This window comes from Perna viridis, chromosome 7, assembly GCF_037379345.1.
Source record: "Perna viridis isolate PV_CMFRI_1.1 ecotype Kerala chromosome 7, ASM3737934v1, whole genome shotgun sequence".
In the NCBI taxonomy this organism is placed as follows: Eukaryota; Metazoa; Mollusca; class Bivalvia; order Mytilida; family Mytilidae; genus Perna; species Perna viridis.
Window position 1 is genome coordinate 38,799,784 of NC_142451.1, and position 19,460 is coordinate 38,819,243.

At 34.1% G+C, this 19,460-nt stretch overlaps 3 protein-coding genes across 8 annotated transcripts in view; 2 read left to right on the forward strand and 1 right to left on the reverse strand.

Moving 5' to 3' along the window:
- Window positions 1-463, forward strand: part of LOC148612622 (methionine--tRNA ligase, cytoplasmic-like) — a 25,648-nt gene extending 25,185 nt beyond the window's left edge. The window contains exon 23 of the mRNA XM_088594254.1: window positions 69-463. Coding sequence (XP_088450380.1) covers window positions 69-230 — 162 coding nt within the window. The 3' untranslated portion in view covers window positions 231-463. The remainder of the gene's footprint in view (window positions 1-68) is intronic.
- LOC148612623 (uncharacterized) overlaps window positions 218-19,460 on the reverse strand; it is a 23,003-nt gene continuing 3,760 nt past the window's right edge. Inside the window, exons 2-9 of one of the 4 annotated variants that reach the window (XM_088594262.1) lie at window positions 17,030-17,262; window positions 16,310-16,470; window positions 15,912-15,995; window positions 14,831-15,012; window positions 13,780-13,954; window positions 5,351-12,184; window positions 4,859-5,033; window positions 218-3,974 (exon numbers count right to left, since the gene is read on the reverse strand). In XM_088594262.1, coding sequence (XP_088450388.1) covers window positions 11,448-12,184; window positions 13,780-13,954; window positions 14,831-15,012; window positions 15,912-15,995; window positions 16,310-16,415 — 1,284 coding nt within the window. In that variant the 5' untranslated portion in view covers window positions 16,416-16,470; window positions 17,030-17,262 and the 3' untranslated portion in view covers window positions 218-3,974; window positions 4,859-5,033; window positions 5,351-11,447. Of the gene's footprint in view, window positions 3,975-4,858; window positions 12,185-13,779; window positions 13,955-14,830; window positions 15,013-15,911; window positions 16,021-16,309; window positions 16,471-17,029; window positions 17,263-19,460 lie in introns of those variants that run through there. The other 3 variants (XM_088594263.1, XM_088594261.1, XM_088594264.1) reach the window with 3 other exon arrangements.
- The window catches only part of LOC148612624 (uncharacterized), a 16,015-nt gene continuing 15,831 nt past the window's right edge, over window positions 19,277-19,460 (forward strand). The window contains exon 1 of one of the 3 annotated variants that reach the window (XM_088594266.1): window positions 19,277-19,447. In XM_088594266.1, coding sequence (XP_088450392.1) covers window positions 19,384-19,447 — 64 coding nt within the window. In that variant the 5' untranslated portion in view covers window positions 19,277-19,383. The remainder of the gene's footprint in view (window positions 19,448-19,460) is intronic. The other 2 variants (XM_088594265.1, XM_088594267.1) reach the window with 2 other exon arrangements.

Sequence of the window (19,460 nt, forward strand, 5' to 3'; positions counted from 1 at the left end):
TTTTTTTCTAAACTCTGAAACAAAAAGCCTGAAGTGTACTTTAATCAGAAGTAAATTTTATGCTTCAGGGTTTACGTGTGCGTGAATTGAAAACACAGAAAGCAGAGAAATCTGTCATTGATGCTGAAGTTGGTAAATTATTGGATCTGAAAAAGAAACTGGCCCTTGCCCAAGGTCAGAACCCTGAAGAGGTCATAGGTGGTGGCAAGAAAAAAGGAAAGAAGAAATAAAAAGAATGAAAGAAAAAGTGACAAAAATTTATGGACAAATTATTGTTGTGTATAACATCCTTAATTTATAGCAGACTTAAACAGTTCTTACTCATACTCAACGATGTTTGTTTTTTATTTTTTTTAAAAAGAGGTGGTTATATTGACTGGTTTGTTTAGGGTTGTCTTGGAGTCTTGAACACTGCAACTCCATGAATTAGGCTTTTTGTGTGAATAAAAATGGACAGTATTAATTTTATCTAACAGGATGACAGTTGTTAGGTTTTGTCAGGCATTGATGGGTTGATGTTTCTTGGACATTACCCCAACATTTTTTTCTATTTACCATGGACAGTTTTTTTTATCATCTAGATTTCCAGTTGGAAAGACAGAGGATGCATTCCTGAAAAAGAGGGAACTTGAGTCTGCTGACCCAGAATCTTTGTGCTTTTTTTGAGTACAATAACGTACATGCTGTACTAAGCAACAGGAGAAATGCACTGCTTCTTTCAGTTATACTATTTTTACAATTTTAAATTTTTTTGTGAATTGTTTTGAAGTTCTAAACATCTGATGAACATTCACATGCTGACATTGAAAGAATTTGCACTCCTCTTGTGGTATAGAGGATTTCCTCCAAATAAGTTGAAAATCAGGTCCGAATTTCTTCCCTTTCTGAATGAGTGGTAATGAAACTGGAAGCTCTAAAGAGCCTGAATTGCTCACCTGGCTTGATAAGGAAAATTCTATTTTTTGTAAAAGCAGTCTTGTTTTTTCTCCGATAAAAATTTCTAACGCTCATGCCAAAGGACCAATCAAATCAATTTTTCGTTGAATTCTTTCCAGTAGTTTCGGGGGAGAAAACTTTTGAAACTAATAACATTAAAAATTGCGAAAGGATGTCCTAAAGAGTAATTACTCCAACATGGCTTATCATATTTATGCAAATATTTGACTATAGATAGATCTCATCATGCTGAACACTTTAACCCAGTTAGAAATTTGATAAACCAAAGGGTTTTAGATGTGTATGTGAAAGACTTATGTCTGACCCCTAAATTCTATTTTTAGAAATGACTGCCATGTTTTTTGATGAATCAAAAATCCTTACATCAGTTCTATGCAGAATAACCTAAGGAACATTCATTCCAAGTTTGGTTCTAATGGGTCCAGTAGTGTCAGAGAAGAAATTTGTTTGAAAGTAAGAACATTAGAATAGTGAAGAACCATCAAACTAGGGCAATTACTCCAACATGGCTGAACAAATTTACATGAAAATTTGACCTCAAATTATCACATGCTGAAAACTTTGACCCCATGTCAAAATTCTGATAAACCTAACGGTTTTTGAGATAGATATGAAAAACTTCTGTCTGACTCCTATGTTCTATTTTTAGTAATGGCTGCCATGTTTTTGACTGATAAAAAATTCCCACATCAGTTCTTTGCAGAATATTACAAGGAACATTCATATCAAGTTTGGTTCTAATTGGTCCAGTAATCTCAATGACCAGTTTTGAACAATTGATGACAGACGCTGAGTGATAACATGTCTTTTTGAGCCAGGTCAGCTAAAAACTTGATCACCATTCTACTTAAGAAAGACATATTCGTTCTCACCTGGTTATATTTTTGATGAAATGGATTTGATTTAATTTCTGGACGAAAAATGTCGATATTTATGAAATCAAAACTGAAAATTTGGGAAATCTTCATTTCACTTACATGTACATTGATGCTTTGGATTCCTCTAACAAAATGTCAGTTTTTCAGTTCATTTCAGGTATTTTTTAAAAGTAAAAACTAGCAGTACTTTTTTATCACAGCAATCATACATTATGCATACAACGTCATGTTATAATTGGCATTGAAATAACCCATAAAACAGTCTATATGTCAATGAAACTGATTTTTGGTCCAGCTGAGAAAGGTAGATGACATCATGCACAAATTAAGCTTAACAACAACCAAAAAAAACAATTGGAATACTCAGCAACATTGCAAAAACATATTGATCATCGCTTTAGTTTTGATGAACATGAAGTATACGTTAAAATAAAAGTGAACAACAGATGGCATACATTTTAAAAAAAATTAAGCGCTTAAATTAAAAAATTGATTGATATAAAAATAAAATTTTTTTTTTTCAGAATTCTAAAATCAAATTATACTGATCATGGATGTGGAAAATGCTTGGCATAGCCTCACATTTTCTCCTGCTACATAAGTGCAGGTACAGGCTGTATTTTTCGACAATTCTCTTATATTGAACATGCATCAGTTCATTTTTAGATTATATTTTATCATTTATAATGTAAACAAAAACGGAACACAACATGCAAAACATTCTTACTAAGGATATGACCATTTGATTTTGAGGGGGTTGGCAGTTAATGGAAATAAATATTTTGTCCCTGAAGTTGAAAATAAATATTCTGGCCTACACCTTTTAGAAAATAAATGTTCCTACTTCAATCCAGAAACTTCATGCAGTTAAATGAAAATGAATAGCATTGCGCTGATAGGGTTGAAAATAAATTTTATGACCCGCTAAATTTAAAAAATAAATTTTCTGACCCCACCAAATTTGCCAGCTCTTTCAGAATCAAATGGTAGTCCCCTAAGGCACAGATTGTTTTCTACTCAAAGAGGGAGGAGAACTCTGATGAGCCAGATATTTTACTCATGCACTTCCCAATTTGATCATTTTTTACCACTATCCAGTGTTAAATATTTTACTTGAAAATCTACATTGTTAAGTAATGGGGATAGTGACTTTTCTTTTTTGTCCATTGCAAAGTATAATTTCAGCCATTTTATTTGTAAATTAATTCGATCCAAGCCACTCCCCTACTCTAAACCTAAGTCGCTTAACCGAAATAACTGGCTCTTCAAACTGAATTGCTATGACATTTTTAGTCATGTCAAAACTGGATTGCAAACTTTTCCAAATAAACAGCTTAATATTCATATTAAGTTAAATGATTAAGATGTATTGATCGACATGCTATCATCAAATAGTTCAAGCAAGTCGAGACTACAACTACTGTTTTTTAGTAGACTACTATAAAAATACTACATGTATAAAAAAATAATGAGTTTTGTACCTGCACAAGACTATACATTTTGGTTGAAATATGAAAAAAATGAATATAAAACAAACCCTTAACAGATACTTGTACGAAATTCCAATTCTTCTAACTTTTGACTACAGAAATGCACCTTGAATCATATGTATAATGCACAATAGCCTTTCTTTATTTAATGACTAAAACCATTAAGAAAGACAAAAATGCTTTAGTATAACATAGGCAAAAACGTCTTGTGCATACTGAAAACAAATTTGCAGTAGATCCTGAACAATTATAGCATATTCATTGAAAAAAAAAATAAAACGAGTGCAATGAACACCCTCCTCATGGGCATATAGTGCGTATTGGTATACAATAAAGGTATGTTTACAGACGTTTTGGTGATCTCTGTAAGTATTTACTATTTTTATAAAGGTTATACGATGGTGCATTTTTTTTGCGTTTCACCATATCTGTTCCTTTTTCTAATGTTTTAAATCAAAGCTCTCAATGTCAACCAGAAAATTAGTTAATAATTCTGAGTCCGTAGCATTTTACAGCCTAACACTCACACTCGAGTTTGTTACTCGAGTCATTGATTCTAGTCTCTTCCAGATAGTGTCCATCTGCTTAAAATCTCTTGGTTTGAAAATATATGGCCTTTCTTTTGTTTCCACAATAATGGTCTTCATTCCTAAAAAGGAAAATTTGAATACCATTTTTAATGATATTCAAGTGAACGGTTTTTAACAAACAAACGCATTTTTTTTAAAAAGTAAACTAAGTGTCGGGAAGTGGGACTAATCGAAAACGCGTTGACCCTTTTACTATTTACAATACGAAGATAATTTTTCCATCCAACAAAAAAAAAAAAAAAAAAAAAAAAAAAAAAAAACATCATGGGTGTGATTTTCGTTAACAAGAGCTTTTTTCCCGTGAGCACAGTAGAACTGGCCTGTTTCAATCTATCTCAGAATACTGGTGTCATTCGGTGGTCGTGCAGTTGCATGTGGGAATCGACATCCCACATGTAGCTGTCGGAATCGAACCGATAAACTAGGAGCGCAGGGCTTGCCACCATTATCCAAAATATGCAGCACGACTAGAATATATTGGGATATTTTTTTCACATAACCCATTTTATACATTAAGCCACTAAAACCAAAGTATTGAAATGATCTGAGTTAAGTAAAACTAATAAAAACAATATTTCTCGATCAATCTAAATTTTTGTCTAATTAGACAATACATACAGCACATAATTCTCCTGGTAACAAACCCCTTCTTTGTATATTACACAACCAACGGACACAATATAATGCTTTAACCTTGACATCGAAAATCAAATGATGCAAAAACCCAGGAGAAATTATTTTCATTCTAATTCAATACTCCAACCGAATGAAATTATAATGGCGTCTAATAAAAATAATTCAATGGAATTAGACAAAATTAAAGCAGTATATGCTAACAATTAAATTAATTCACGGCACTATGATAACTAATTCGTTCAAAGACAAATAGAAGTTGTTTAAAGCAGCTGTAATATTAACCACTGGTATAAACATCTTAACTTACCATTCAGTGTTGTACATTTAAGCTTAGAGATGTTCCGAATATCTACCACTTTCTTGCTGGTTTCACTTTTGGTGTACCATGCCAATCCATCACTTATTCCATTTGACTCTGTCAGTTTTAGTTTAACTAGGTGATCCAACCCATGGGAAGTTTCCTTGGTTACCGAAAAAGGTGACTAATTGATCGAATAAAGTGTAATTGAGATTTTTTTCACTCAGCAGTTAGTATTCTAAAATATCTTGGAATTTACACTAAACAAATACTGCCTCTAAATATTACAGACAAACAGACGGACACATAAAATAAATATTGCATGTGTCCTATTTCTTGGACTGTAGAGTAAAATAGAAACGTCAATATATATTTGAATTTATCCAGAAAAAAGATGAATTACGTGATACATATCTGTGTCATGAATAATTTTTAATATGTTCTTATTTCTTTTTTCATGATTTATTGCAAAATGTTACAGTAATTTAAAATCCGACATACCGTTAAATGTATAATCACATGGTTTATCTATTGGAGACGTTTTCAGTCGCTCGCTCACATTATTCCCTTGATTTGCTCTCTTTTCCATCTTCCCTTGAAGCCCCTTGTGTAACTGCTTTAAAGAAAGTTTGTCATTTTTTACGAAGGTTTCTGTCAGTTCAATAAGTCGTACAAGTAGATTTGTCGCGATTTTGTCGTCTGCAATGTTTGTCGGACACTGGAAGTCAACATGCCAGTCACCTTCTAGATCGTCCATTATTCGAATAACGGTTTTATAACGATTGTCAACTGAAAACACGCCCATTTGTTGATCGAATACTCCAGGTAACGCATTGAAATTGTAGGTATCAACAAACAAGGCATTTGAAAAAATATGACCATCGGAATGACCAGAAATCAAGTTTTCATGAGGTAGACAATTTTGCGATACTAGCTTTATTTCCTCGGAAACGCATTCTATGAATTCACCAACCGTGATATCATCATTAGTGAAATGTGTTACTATTGGCAACAAAAGTTCGGGACCATGGAAGTAATTTCTAAAGTTTGTTATCACAGAAATCGAGTCATTTTCTGTAATGAATTTTAAAAGTATTTGGTAAACAGAGAGAAACAGGTCCCTCATTGGAATCGATCGATCGCTTGTCCACTTGGTTATTATCTTTACATTATCATTCAACTTGACTCTCCGAATAATCAAGTCTCCCTCTGTAGAATGATACAATTCACTGGATACATAAATTGGTTTGATTTCTGCACTTAGTCTTCCTTTCCAGAATAAACGTTTCTCCTCGGTGTCTTTAAGTAAAGACAACAGATTGTCTGCATTGCTTTTCTCAAATTCAAAAGGGAGTTCTGAAGTTTTTCCTGTTTGCATTGTATTGGCAAGGTCGTTTATTAACATCGATACATTTTTGTTGTTAAAAAACAGCTTGTCAAATCGGAGGACAATTTTGAAAGCTATACCGTTGCATTTACCTATATGCACCGTCAACAGCTGCGATTTTGGTACTTTAATCCTTTCAAGATCAATTTCTTCATTTTCGTGTACTATTTCTGACAGCATTTTGAAATTGACGCGCGGTGTCGATAGAGTCGTATTTTTAACAATTTCAATCAAATTAGTTAGGCTAATTTCAGCGTGGCACTTTTTGATTTTTTTCTTCAATCTCCCACAGTGCATCAATATCGGATGTCCTGAATGAATTATCGTTCTCGGTGAAGTATACAGATGTTAAATCTGGATTCTTCTGCGTGGTATTTTCAATCCATAGTTGCAATATCTTCATATGATCACATTGAATGTTTTGACTAAGTTTGAGTGTTACTTCAATAAAACTGAATTATCGTTCAGCCTTATTTCTTTTCCCATCAAAATAAATCATTTCTACAGGAGTTAAGCGTATTTTTATTTTTTCAATTCTCTTTTAAATTCATACATTTCTTCAGCAGGTACATAACCAGTTTTTTCACCCCCTTGGTGAAGTTGATTAAGAATCAGTTTTGCAACGGTTTCGATCGTCGATGTTTCCTCAAGTACTGAAAGAACTGATATTCTACATCTCACATATTCATATACTGTGTTAATAAATGCCATGCCTTTCATCGAATCCATTCCAATCAACTGAAGTTTAGTACTTGGATTAAGAGCCGTTGATTCGACAGCACATACTTCTGCCACTATCAGAGTTAAAACTTCCTCTATTTTCATCTTTTGCTTCTCCTTTGTCATTTTCAGTAATTCTTCTAGATCAACTGACGTAAGTACATTTTGTGTTGTAGTGAAAAGGTCAAACAAATTGTACTCCTCCAGTATTGATTTTATTTTAGATGTAAAGTGAATCATATCAAGCGACTGACGAATAACAGTTTTCCAATCGAACATGGCGCACAAAACTTGTACATCATTTGAAAGGAGAGAGTGTTCAAAGCATTCTATAACTTCAGTCTCAGAAAGAGTTATATAACCTTGCTTATTCAAATGCTTCTCAACATGCGGATAAGTCTTCAGTATATCTAGTTTTAATGGCCCCCAATTTATAGTTTGAGCAGACATTCCAATTGATCTTCTATAAAAAGACATTGCATCTTTGAACGAATTTCCAGCTCCATAATTGGTTTGACCTGAATTTCCAAATACTGCCGTTATGGAGGAATGAAGTACAAAATAATCTAAATTTAAGTCTCTTGATACTTGATGAAGATTCCATGTTCCTAGAACTTTAGGGCGAAGAACTCTGTCGAATTGGTCCTCTGTCATTTTTGGGATAATGGAATCGTCTACAACAGCCGCACCATGAAAAATGCCCCTGATTTTATGTTGTGGATAACTTGTTTTTAGGTAGTTAAATGCTTTCACTACTGATTCCGTTTCTGATACACCTGCCTGTATAGAGTCTATGGTGCACTTGTTATCTGACATGAATAGACTTATCTTCTGTTTTAGTTCGTCGGTCGGACTTCTTCGAGACAAAATGGCTATTACCCCACCACCCTTTTCGGCAATATGCTCCACTATAATCCACCCAAGACCTGTCAAACCACCAATGACAACATATGTTGAATTGGGAGAAAAAAGTCTTTTGACTGTTGTCGTAACGGGAATATCACTGGGTATTAGTAAGCTGTTGATTTCAGCCTTAGAATTGAAACATATTCCTGTTACATTCTGGCTACGACCTGAAGTATCATAAGAAGTTTGCTAGATCATTCCCTTCGACTTTAACAAACTTCGAATCCTTTTCATAGATACTGACAGTTTTTCGTGACTCAAAATTTCTTCTGCATTAATCAAAGTCAGAGTGCATCTAGGATACGAGCGTCGAATGTGTCTTTCGAGAAGTTTCGTCACAAAGCATGAGAATGACAAAATTGCAACCTTATCCATGGTTATTTGCTTCAAACTACCAAGAAAATGTGATTCATCTTTAGACGGGATTACTAATTGTACCCGGGCATTGTAAAGTTGGTCTGAAATGTGCCCAATTGTCCCTACAAAAGCAATGTTTCTTTTCAGCCTCTCTGCAATGCGTTTTAGAACAAAAATATCTATTTGTAAGTTTTTGTCGTGTAATATAGCTATTGGTAAATTACTTGAAGTCTTTTCGATTAGCTCAAAACTCATAATAATATCTATCAGTGAACATGGTTTATACCATGGTATAAGTGTCTTTTCAATCACACAGTCCTCCGGTACAGATACATAATTTGTACACGGAGTTTGATAGCAGGTTATAACTTCCTTTCGTTCTATCGATTTTCCAGCAGGTGCTGTTTTTGAAGAACCGAAGCACGTTGGTGACGAGTTGTGAAAAGCTCCAAGAGGAACAACAGTTCCTTCAATTTCGGTTGGAAAGATTTGAAAGCCATCTTTTGCGAACAAACTCCAGGGGTTGGTTTCACTAAAATCTCCGGAAAAGGCAGGAATCCACGTGTTGTCAGTATAACTATTTGTCACTTGAATCCGTAGACAATTACTGTTTACAGAATGAAATATCTCCGAGTAGACTGGAACGAAGAAAAGTTTTTCTAGTCCTGTTTGTACCTTTGATCTTAATTCAACCAAATCCTCTGAGTTATACAATGCCTGTCGTAAAAAGGGCATCTCAGATCGATAGTGAAAAACTTGATTAATATAAATGCACCCTTTTTGAAGCCTGTATTCTGTTGATGTTCTCCACACGTCTGAATCCGAGGCAAAAACAATGTATTTGATCAAGTGTACATCTGAGTTGTCATTAAAGTCGATTAACCGTATTTGCATAAATGTCCTTTCTCTCAATAAACACCTTTCCATTCCCCAAAGTTCTGAACCGATGACAATAGCAGTACAGTCGACACCTCGGTCCTCCAAATGAGATTGGCATTGCTTTGTTATCAAATAAAGTGGAATATCAATGCGCTCTTTAAGTAGATGTTGTATAAGGAAAGTCAATACTAAACATCATGTTTTTACAATTGCAAACATCAGATTTGCATCTTCTCCAGCATCATTTATATGCAACCCAGGGTAGTACAATATCTCTGAAACATTGGATAATGACCCACATACAGAATGTATAGATTGTAATACATCTTTCACAAAACTCTTCACCCTTAACACCTGGTTTGAAAGAAACAGAAGCTATATTTAAAACGGATGTAGGGAAATTTTTTGTAAACAAATCACTTCCTTTATTCGTGAAGGTAATAACAAGCGACTTACGATTGTCATAGGACATTTCCCTGTGGAACTCAATTTGCTTCCCATCAAGTTTGTAAAGTTTGTCTTTAAGTAATCGAATTTGTGCAGTATGGCCTATATTTTGCACCTCATATCCTTCAATTTCAACAACAACATATCCATTCTTGTCAACAATCAACAAATTCAACTCCAATATCATATCGGTATGTTTCACAAGTTGTCCGACCACCATCATCTCCCTCTTAGGTTCCTTTATTACTATCACGGATTTCAATCTGACTGGAATCCACCGACTGTTCTCTTGTATCGACGATATATCGATATTTTCTTTTGATGGAAACCCCAGAGATACCGTTTGCAGTGCACCATCCAATATTGCTGGGTGCAGAATAAGATGATCAAAACTACCATGTCTCTCATCACTGAAGTTTATTTCCGCAATGTATTCATTCCTTGATCTCCAACAATTTCCCACTAAAGTTAAAGAACGGCCATATTGAAATCCATGCGACTTCAATGTTTGGTAAAATTCATTCGATTATACACGAGTGTCGCATCTCTGTTTCAACTTTTTGAGTTGCCTTTTCCGGAATCCTCTCGATGTTTACCCTACATATTACGTCTTCTAATCTCTTTATATTTATTGTTGATTCTCCCTCATTGAACAGGGCTTGCAAAGAAACACCCTGGTCACCAACGCGCAAGGGTGTTAAGAAATCTAGGGATAATTTAATTTGGGAAATTGGAACATTCAGCATCGATCTAGCAATGAACAAACCTATTTCTGCGTTTAGAGCGCCCGGAGCTATATTTCTACCCTCTACGATATGTTCGAAAACAAATGGTGTTTTTAGTGGGAAAAGATCAATTTTGAAGTCTGATGATGATGACTGTTTATGGAAGGCGAATGGATGACCATCGGTCGTTTCAGGAATCCCTTTAAGGCAGTTTCTAACGGAATCTGATTTCAAGAGAACTCCTGACCTGTTGAACTGGTATCGAGGAATATCCGTCAAAAGTTCTGACCCATCGAAAAAGAAGAGTTTATAGTCAACCAAATAACAATATCTAAATAGCTCGGCAATCGCTGTTACAAATGTGCGGAGTTCATTTTGCTGATCCAAAGAGGCAATCGAAACAGCAGGTAAATGTGTAATGTTTTTTAGATGAGCACGAATAACCGGTTTAGGACCCACTTCTAGAATGATGTTTTTTCTGTCATTTAGCATCGACAAAGAAACAGATTCTTTTAAAAGAACTGGTTCCCTGAGATTTCGAAACCAGTATTCTGCTGTTCCCATAAGATCATCTGTCACTCTTTGTCCAGTAACAGTAGAAAGTAGATGCGTTTTGAGTTTGCTTCCTTTTGAACCTTGCAGTTTTTGTAGCAGTTGTTTGCTCACAGAATCCATGAACGAACTATGATATGCACAGGAAACATCAAGAACTTTCAGAAGTAAATTTGGTTGTACTTTTTGCAGTTCATCTTTTAGTTGTAGAACACCCTTTTCACTTCCAGAGACCACATATGCTTCCTTGCTGCTGTACACTGCAATACAAATCTTCGCAAAGCTTTTCAATTTCCTTCACATCACATTTTCCAATTACCATCATTATCCCCCTTTTTGTCTGTGACGTCAATAAAGATCTGTGATATATAATTTTAACAGCGTCTTCAAGAGAAATGCATCCAGCAGCATGGGCAGCAGCGACTTCACCGACTGACTGACCAATTATTGTATCTGGGGAGATACCAAGAGTCTTCAACACATGGAAAATGGATACTTGACAGGAAAAAATTATCAAAGGACCTTTAAATGAATCTTGAACTAAATTGCTATCTAAGTTTTCAATATCCTTTGCAAAGGATATCGTTGCATTGTATCCTTTAAGTTCTTTGTCTATTTGATCAAATTATTTTCTAAATAGAGTATTTGTTTTGTACATTTCCCTACAAGTTCCTTTCCAGATTGTGCAAACACCGCAAAACAGAAAAACCAAATGTTTTTCTTGTTTGTCTGATGCTTCCAGATTTTCAATCTTTTCCATGGTACTGTCTATCTCTGTGATGATTTCGTCTTTAGTTCCCCCAACATACGCCATGCGATACCTGTAATGATCTCTCCTAATTAGAGATGTATACGACATGTCTCTTATACTATAATCCATAATTTTCAATTTGTTTCTCATATGCTTGCAAGTTTTTTGAACTGCAGGAATGCTTGTGCCTGTGACACAAACAATGAAGTATCCTTTAGTTTGATATTTTGTATGATGTTTCTTGCTCTCCTGAACAAGTATTGCATGGGAATTTGTCCCACCAAACCCAAATGAGTTCACACAAGCTATCCGTTTGTTTTCAGCATTGACCTTCCAATCAGTCACTGAAGTAGCAACGACCAGTGGTATGTTTTTAAAATCGATTCGAGGATTACCACATTCTTCATTGTAATGTAAGGAAGGAATGATCTTACCATTAATCATCATTAACAACACCTTTATTACACCAGCGGCTCCTGCTGCTGACTCCAAATGGCCAATATTTGTTTTAACAGATCCAACAGGAACTGTGGTGCCTGACTTTAAATGCGGACCAACAAATGCAGAGAGAGCTTTCATTTCAATTGAATCTCCCACTGGTGTTCCGGTACCTAAAACAGTGAACGATGACGTAGGCATTTCTTCCGTTTTAGTAATTACATTGTTTTGATTTCTTATTATACTTTTTTTTTTGTAAAAAATTACATCATAAAATAAATGAAGCAATATATATTTTCTCTCTCCTCTTGATATCAAAATCAAAACAAGAGAATGATGATAGAGTAGAACAATTATAGCCTTCAAAGCGCCTACAGTCATGACATGAACGTTTAAGTATTGAAAGGTAAGATCAAAACACCGAAACTGGGTAATTTTGTTTTACGCGTACTAGATCAACAAGGAAATAACTATAACCTTAACAAAAGCCCACGTTAAACCTTATAATCCCAAAACGATAAAGCAGAACTGATCCAAGTTTACCTCTCAATAATTGTAAATTACTTGTGCAGATATTATTTGAGACATGACCACAGTAGACACTTACATTGTTTTTTTTTATAGTTTGGGTTGTATTTTATTCGCCGAAGATTATTTTTCTCTTGCCATCAGTTTAAAGATGACGATTTAATTATATTGTTTATATTGGTTTGGTGGCACCATAAAGACCAACGAGTTTTGAAGTGATGACTTGATTCTTGTTGCTTCAAAAACTTGTTCTAATAGCTTTTTATAAGACATTTAGCACGCTTAAAAAACCCGTATATAAAAAAAATCCATACACAAAGTCTTATGTATGTAGCAATACACAAAGGGATTTGACAACTTTGAACGAAAAAAGATCGTTTGCTATATATATATTGTGATTTTTTGTCTTTCTCTATCACTGTTGTAAGGTCAAAATATGTGACAGGCTCTGAAGTGTTCTTTGTCTCAAGTTCTTTGGGATATATGTGATGTAAAAATCATTTCTTTGATTGTTAAACTTTGTAGCCTATAAATAGGATTTAATTTAAACTAATATTGGTTTTATTAAAGATGTCATCATTTGTAAAAAAAAAATATAAAAGGTTCTTACTCCTAGAAAAACTTATATTGAAAGATTTTGAATTTTAATCAACGACATGAATTAAAATATTACAAATTTCTAATTCAGTTTAAACTTTAAAAATCATGACTGTATTTTCAGAATTAGCTCTGAAGTGAAAATAAAACTTCAGTAACATTATAATATTTTAAATGAATTGATTTTTTAACTGATCATTCATGCACATCAAGTATTGTTGCTATTGTCATATATTTCATGAATTAAATCGCGATACGCATATTCTGCATAATTTTGCACGAACTAGTAACTTTATTTGCAAAATAAAAAAAAATATTTAAAAGGGTAGTTTTATTTTCCCCTTTGAACAACTTTTCCATGGATTCTGTCCTTTTGTAGTAGTTTCTAATTGCCTGATATTTTTAAAACATAAAATATGGTAGTAAGTTCCGAGGCAGACATAAAGCATGTATTAAACGAAAGCATATCTCAGAAAGAAATTTAATGCGTCAAAAATTGTGTGTGATTTTGTGTAGTGGTAAACCGCCACGCCAATGAGCTTATTTGAATTTGACTTTAAAACGGTATCACACAAATTCTTACTTTCTTCTACTATCTTGTGATGATTGTCACAGAAATTAGTGTAAATAATTTGTGATTTACCATGTGCCTCAATATACTGAAGAGATTCTGGTGCAATTTTGTACTGCCTGTAGACTTCTGAAAAAAGAGATATTTGTTGATCACTTGATGGGGCTGTTATTGGTATATTAGTTTGCCCATCCTGGTTACACCCAGTTCCAAGAACAGCCAAAATATTGTCTCCATCCCGCCTTGCCTGGAGATAAATAAGAAATACAGAAGGTATTTAAGGCAGGATGAAATAGCGAATAGGCGCAATAACTTAAAAACTATTTCTTAAGCGTTAAATTTCCTTTCCTGACTAAGTTCAATACTGTCTTGTAGTTTTTGTCCTTTTTCATTTATAAATAAAAAACAATTAAGATTTATTTAAAGTATTAATTTCAAAAAGGAATCAGCAAGGATACCATGATTAGGACGAGGAAATGATTTCGATAATACCCAGACAGGGGCTGGACCAAGAAAACAAACTCCAATTATAACACAAATTAACTGAATTAATACATAGAATGCAGACTTTACACCTTGGGTAACTTTTCGTGGTGCAAAGAATTACAAACATTCCTGTTCAACAAGAGGAGGAGGTATCATATGTCAATATAAAATATATGGTGGATATGTCAAGGAGAAAGCAACCCGACCGTGATTAAAAAATGTCATCAAAATCTTTAAAGAACGACGAGGAAACCATCACACCACAGGGCACTGCAGCTGGCCCTAAACATTATTATATACGGATACAGCGAAATAGTTGCCCCTATATACTCCAGCTACACCAACGTAACCTGAGAGTGACAGGAGGCCAGAAATTCCTGACTCGAGACAGGCGCAAACAATGCGGCGGGGTAACCACAACCCTCAAATCTATGTTTTAATCATCAGACGAGCTTACTTTAAAGAACACATAGTGAACGCGTGTTACGTTATACTTTTGCACTCGATTTATCATGAGAAGAGGGCTTCAATTTAAATATAAAGACAATTTGTTTATCTCTTTCTGTACCTCTGGTACGAATACTTTCAAATTAGCACTTCTACAATATATGCAATATTTTGATTGCAATCCTATTACCTTTGTCAAGTTTTTTAAAACAAGGATTCCACATCCCTCGCCTCTTGCATAACCATCTGCCTTGTCCGAGAACGTGTGACTCAAACCAGTTGGTGATATCATCTTAGCTTTACTAAGTACTATAAATTTCATTGGTGTCAATATGCTATTTACTCCCCCACAGATAACCATATCACATTCTCCTATGAGTTAAAGACAAATATTTTATAAATTCATACTCAGTGGACACGATAAACGTCTGTGTGTCACTGATGATTAATGTTTTAGGTAATCATGCATCAGGGTGCCAGTATTGTTGAAATAATTGCACAATGTTTGGCTTTTGTAAAAATATGAATGTAATAATTTGTCATTAGCCTGTACATATATTAACATTTTGTTTGTGCTGCATCGTCATGACTTGACGATCCGATACCCACTAAGTTTACTGGTTGGCAGCTTCCTTTAGACTTATATAAGGGAGTTGCCATAGATGTCACAGCGGTACAAGTTCGAATGTATATAGATAGGTCTGAATTCCCAACCCTTCTAAATAGAGTCGTCACTTTCTTAGACGTTTGTATATATATAAATAAACTGTCCCGTACTACCATACATCGTGGGCTAGCTGGCCGAGTGGTCAAGGGCGCTGGACTTAGTGCAGGCGGTGCTGCCATAGATGTCTCAGCGGTACTAGTTCGAGTCCTGCGGAGGGAACGACCAAAAATTTGCATCGCAAATTTGACAGATCTAACATCGTTGTGAATTTTTCAGACCCTTCTATAAGTTTACGTTATATTCCCTGTATCAATTTGATCCGATGGAGCAGTGTAGCGAATAGAGTCGTCACATTCTGAGACGTTGTATATATATATAAAGTAATTAATTAGTATAGGTGTTTTCAAATGTAAATTAAAGAGTATGAAGTAAGAATCAAAATACTGTTTATACTCTTAAAACATATAAGCATGATCCTATAATCAGCACCTAATCTAATTGCCTGGCAACCTAGATGTGTTGCAACTAAATGAACAAGCTGTATCTAACAACAGTGATGGTCCTCTAAGATCATAATAGTAGGAAATTATGTTAGCTGTAATACCTTTAGCTATGCCCGTCGCTAGAAAATTGTTAATCTCATTTCTTGCATAGGTCAATCCACCAGAGAAATCGTCATTCATTACCCCTGAAAAGGGACTGGTACATCATATCTATTTTTTGAAAGAAAGAAACCCATGGGTGTTTAAGTGTTAAGCAACCTAAGTACTTTAAAATTCAAGGAATCATAAAAATCATAGTAGTGATATATCCAGAAAATATTAAAAACAATATTTTGGAGATAAAACAATTTAAAAAGCTGGATTTAATGAGGTTGATGCGTTACAATCATTTTCACTTTTTTACAGATGAAATACGTAGATATTAGTGTTGATACATTTAAGTGTTCAAGAAAGTAGATGAGAGTCATCAAAATTCCAATTATTTGTTCTTAATTGTTACCTATATAAACTCCAGTTCTTGTTCCTTTGATCTTTTCCTTTGTATACCCGGCGTTTTCTAAAGCTGAATGTGTCACCTCTATTGCTAGACACTGTTGAGGGTTCATCCATGATGCTTCAGTGTCACTAACGCCAAAAAATTTATTGTCCCATTTATCCCATCTATAATTAATTCATAAGAATGGTCAAGTTCCAAACAGCGTCTGACGTTCGAAATTCTCTCTAGACGCTGCAGCCAGCCCTCTTAAAATGCAGGAATCTTGAAAAGTCGGGAAAAAGGGAATGATTTTTCCCGACGTTATCCGATTGTAAATTAAAACTACATATGATTTGAATAACGCTCGATAATTTCGAAAGACCTGACTGCAGCGGTCAGTAAGAGATGAAACGAACGTCTGCCGGTGCATGGAGCTTGAAGAATGGTATTACCTATTAAAATCTGCATAAACGATTAAACTTGGTCATATCAATATTGACATCGAATACTTGCGAAAATAATGCTTGTTTTAACAGAAAACTATGTAAATAATAAATATTTGTGGGTAAGCTGAAATTCCTTAAAAACAAACAAACTTAATATTAGTTAAAGTATATATGCCCCGTTTTATTAGGTTAAAGAGCCGTTCTGATAAGATTTTCCTTAGTACATTGTTTCACATTTAAAACTAAAAAAAGTTTGGCCAAAACGAACAGTGCGATACAAATATAAATTGACATTTACTCATCAATAATCCCAGCACGATTTGCACAAGGTTTCCATGAGTCTTCGTCTTGAACATCGACCTGGTCAATGATCCATCTCTCATCTGGAATCTCTTGGATATGACATTCGCCTTCTTCCAACAATTTCTAAAATTCCTCAGTGTCATTCGCCCCAGGGAAGCGACATGCCATCCCCACGATAGCAACTCCATTTTCATCCACCACTCTTCATGAATCAAGATTCTCATGTCTCTTTGTAATAGATAAAACTGTGTAAACACTAATATAACATATGAATTTGATTACGCCTTATAATGAAAAACGTTTAAAGTGAAAAGATGTACATTTGAACAGCGTACTGTATGAACCAAAGATATAACAACATTTATAAACAGGTAAGATTTTTACGAACAACATTAAAATACAAATCTTGAAGTTCACGTATAAGTGCTCAATAGTAACACAACTGATTCATTTGTTTTATTTGAAACTTTAATTGAGAAATTTTGCCACCAATTTTTCTTAATTTTGGCTTCGTTTTATTGATGTCCCTTTCGGTTTTTATAAATTTTGGATTTTTTAAGTTATGTGACTTTATTAGTATAACAATTGGCCTATTTTCTATTATTTTATTATATCTCAAAGTTTGGTGTTTGTTTATTTATATACATGGAAGCTCTTTTTCAATTTTTGTAAATTTCTGATTTTACGACTTAAGGTTTTGGGACTTTGTTCATTAAAAGTTTTTTTTTGTTTTCGGAGTAGAACTCAGTAGCGTTTGCATTTATTTTCATGAAACTTAAATAAGTTAATAAAAATTTTGTTTAGCTCACTCTACAATCGTCATGAGTTTCTGAATATCCGTTTTCGAATTTTGGAACTTTATTTACCCTCTATACATAACATGGGGTATTCAAATAATTAAACAATGACTTCATATTGCTTTAAGCAATTTTCATGAATCTTTCATGATTGGAATATCTTAGTTGTTGAAGTACGTGGCCGAAATATCCGGCAAAGAAAAAACATAAATTTTGATAATTTGACAGAATTTACATATTTTGGGCACGATGGTCGTCATCATGAACTCGTGGTCGTTACGGTGTATCCATCTGCATGAAAACTGGTTTGTTCAACATGTTACAGTTTTCCCTTCCTCTTTAGTCTACCCTGCACATGATTTTTTATGAGCAACACGGGGTGTTTCTATAGAAGCAGACGACGCTTACCCACCCGGTGCACCTAGTGCATGCTCCCAGATTTTAGTGAAGTCTGAGTTTCTCATTTACTTGTGTTACTTTTTATATATTATTTTGGTTATTTTATGTTCTTTGTTATGTTTGTCTGTTTTCCATGTCTGGTCTTTGTGGCGAAATTACATTCTTTTGATTTCCGCTAGAATCATGGTTCCCTTGATTACTTCTGGTCACTTGGATAACCGTGTTATACATGTTCTACAATTTTTCATGGACGAATGCATTTTAAACCGATATATACCCCATTGGATGTTTGCCTCACCGAGGCATAAAATATGACCAAATATATAACAAAGTTTCGTCTATATTTTGCGACACATTGTTTCTTAAATGGGAGGTTTGGAAGTATAACGTTAACAATCATATTAGGAGTTGATCAGTAGTGAAGAATGCAATATGGATTATCTCTGCGCAAGTACTATATGTTTCCTGTAGTAATGAAACTTATCAAACGTACACTGTTGTCAATGATAAAACTGTTGATAATTTTCATTTTGCTATAATGTTCTACATTAAGGCTTCCACTAAATGACAAAATAATAATGATAATAAGAAAAAGAAAATAAGAAAAAAAAAGGAACTTGAGACAATGTACAATAAAACAAAAATGAATTACCTTCCTTCAGACTTCGAAAATAAAATATAATCTTTCAATTTTAAGTCAGCCTATTTACTTTAATACCTTTAAAGTTGAGAAGAAGGATCAGAATAAACTTACAAAAGAATTTTAATGAAAAATAACTGTAGATTTGTCTCGCATTCATATTTTTTTCTCTATTTTTTTATTTACCCAGAGACACCTTTTTCATTCGGGGATAGACTATTACCACGCTGCCATGCATCCCATTATCTAAAAACACTTTTATAACTGTACATGTTGGGAACTTCGTAAACTGCACACGTAGTAACTGACTTGGAATGTTTGAAATGCGTTAATAATTATTATGTACCTATTGGGTGTCAATTATTAATGTAATACAATGAGTATATTTATAGGAAATGATTAATTATGTAAAATCCCTACAGTGATTTAAATTGTTCATAGTTGTGTTTTCTTTTTGCGTGGACACGAAAAGAATACAAAAATACCAATCATTTTAATACTGCATATTTTTTTATGCAACACAAGCGTTTCAGGGAGAAACCTCTCATTTATTTGTTAAGATTTTGTCGCAGTTTTGGTATGTTATTTTA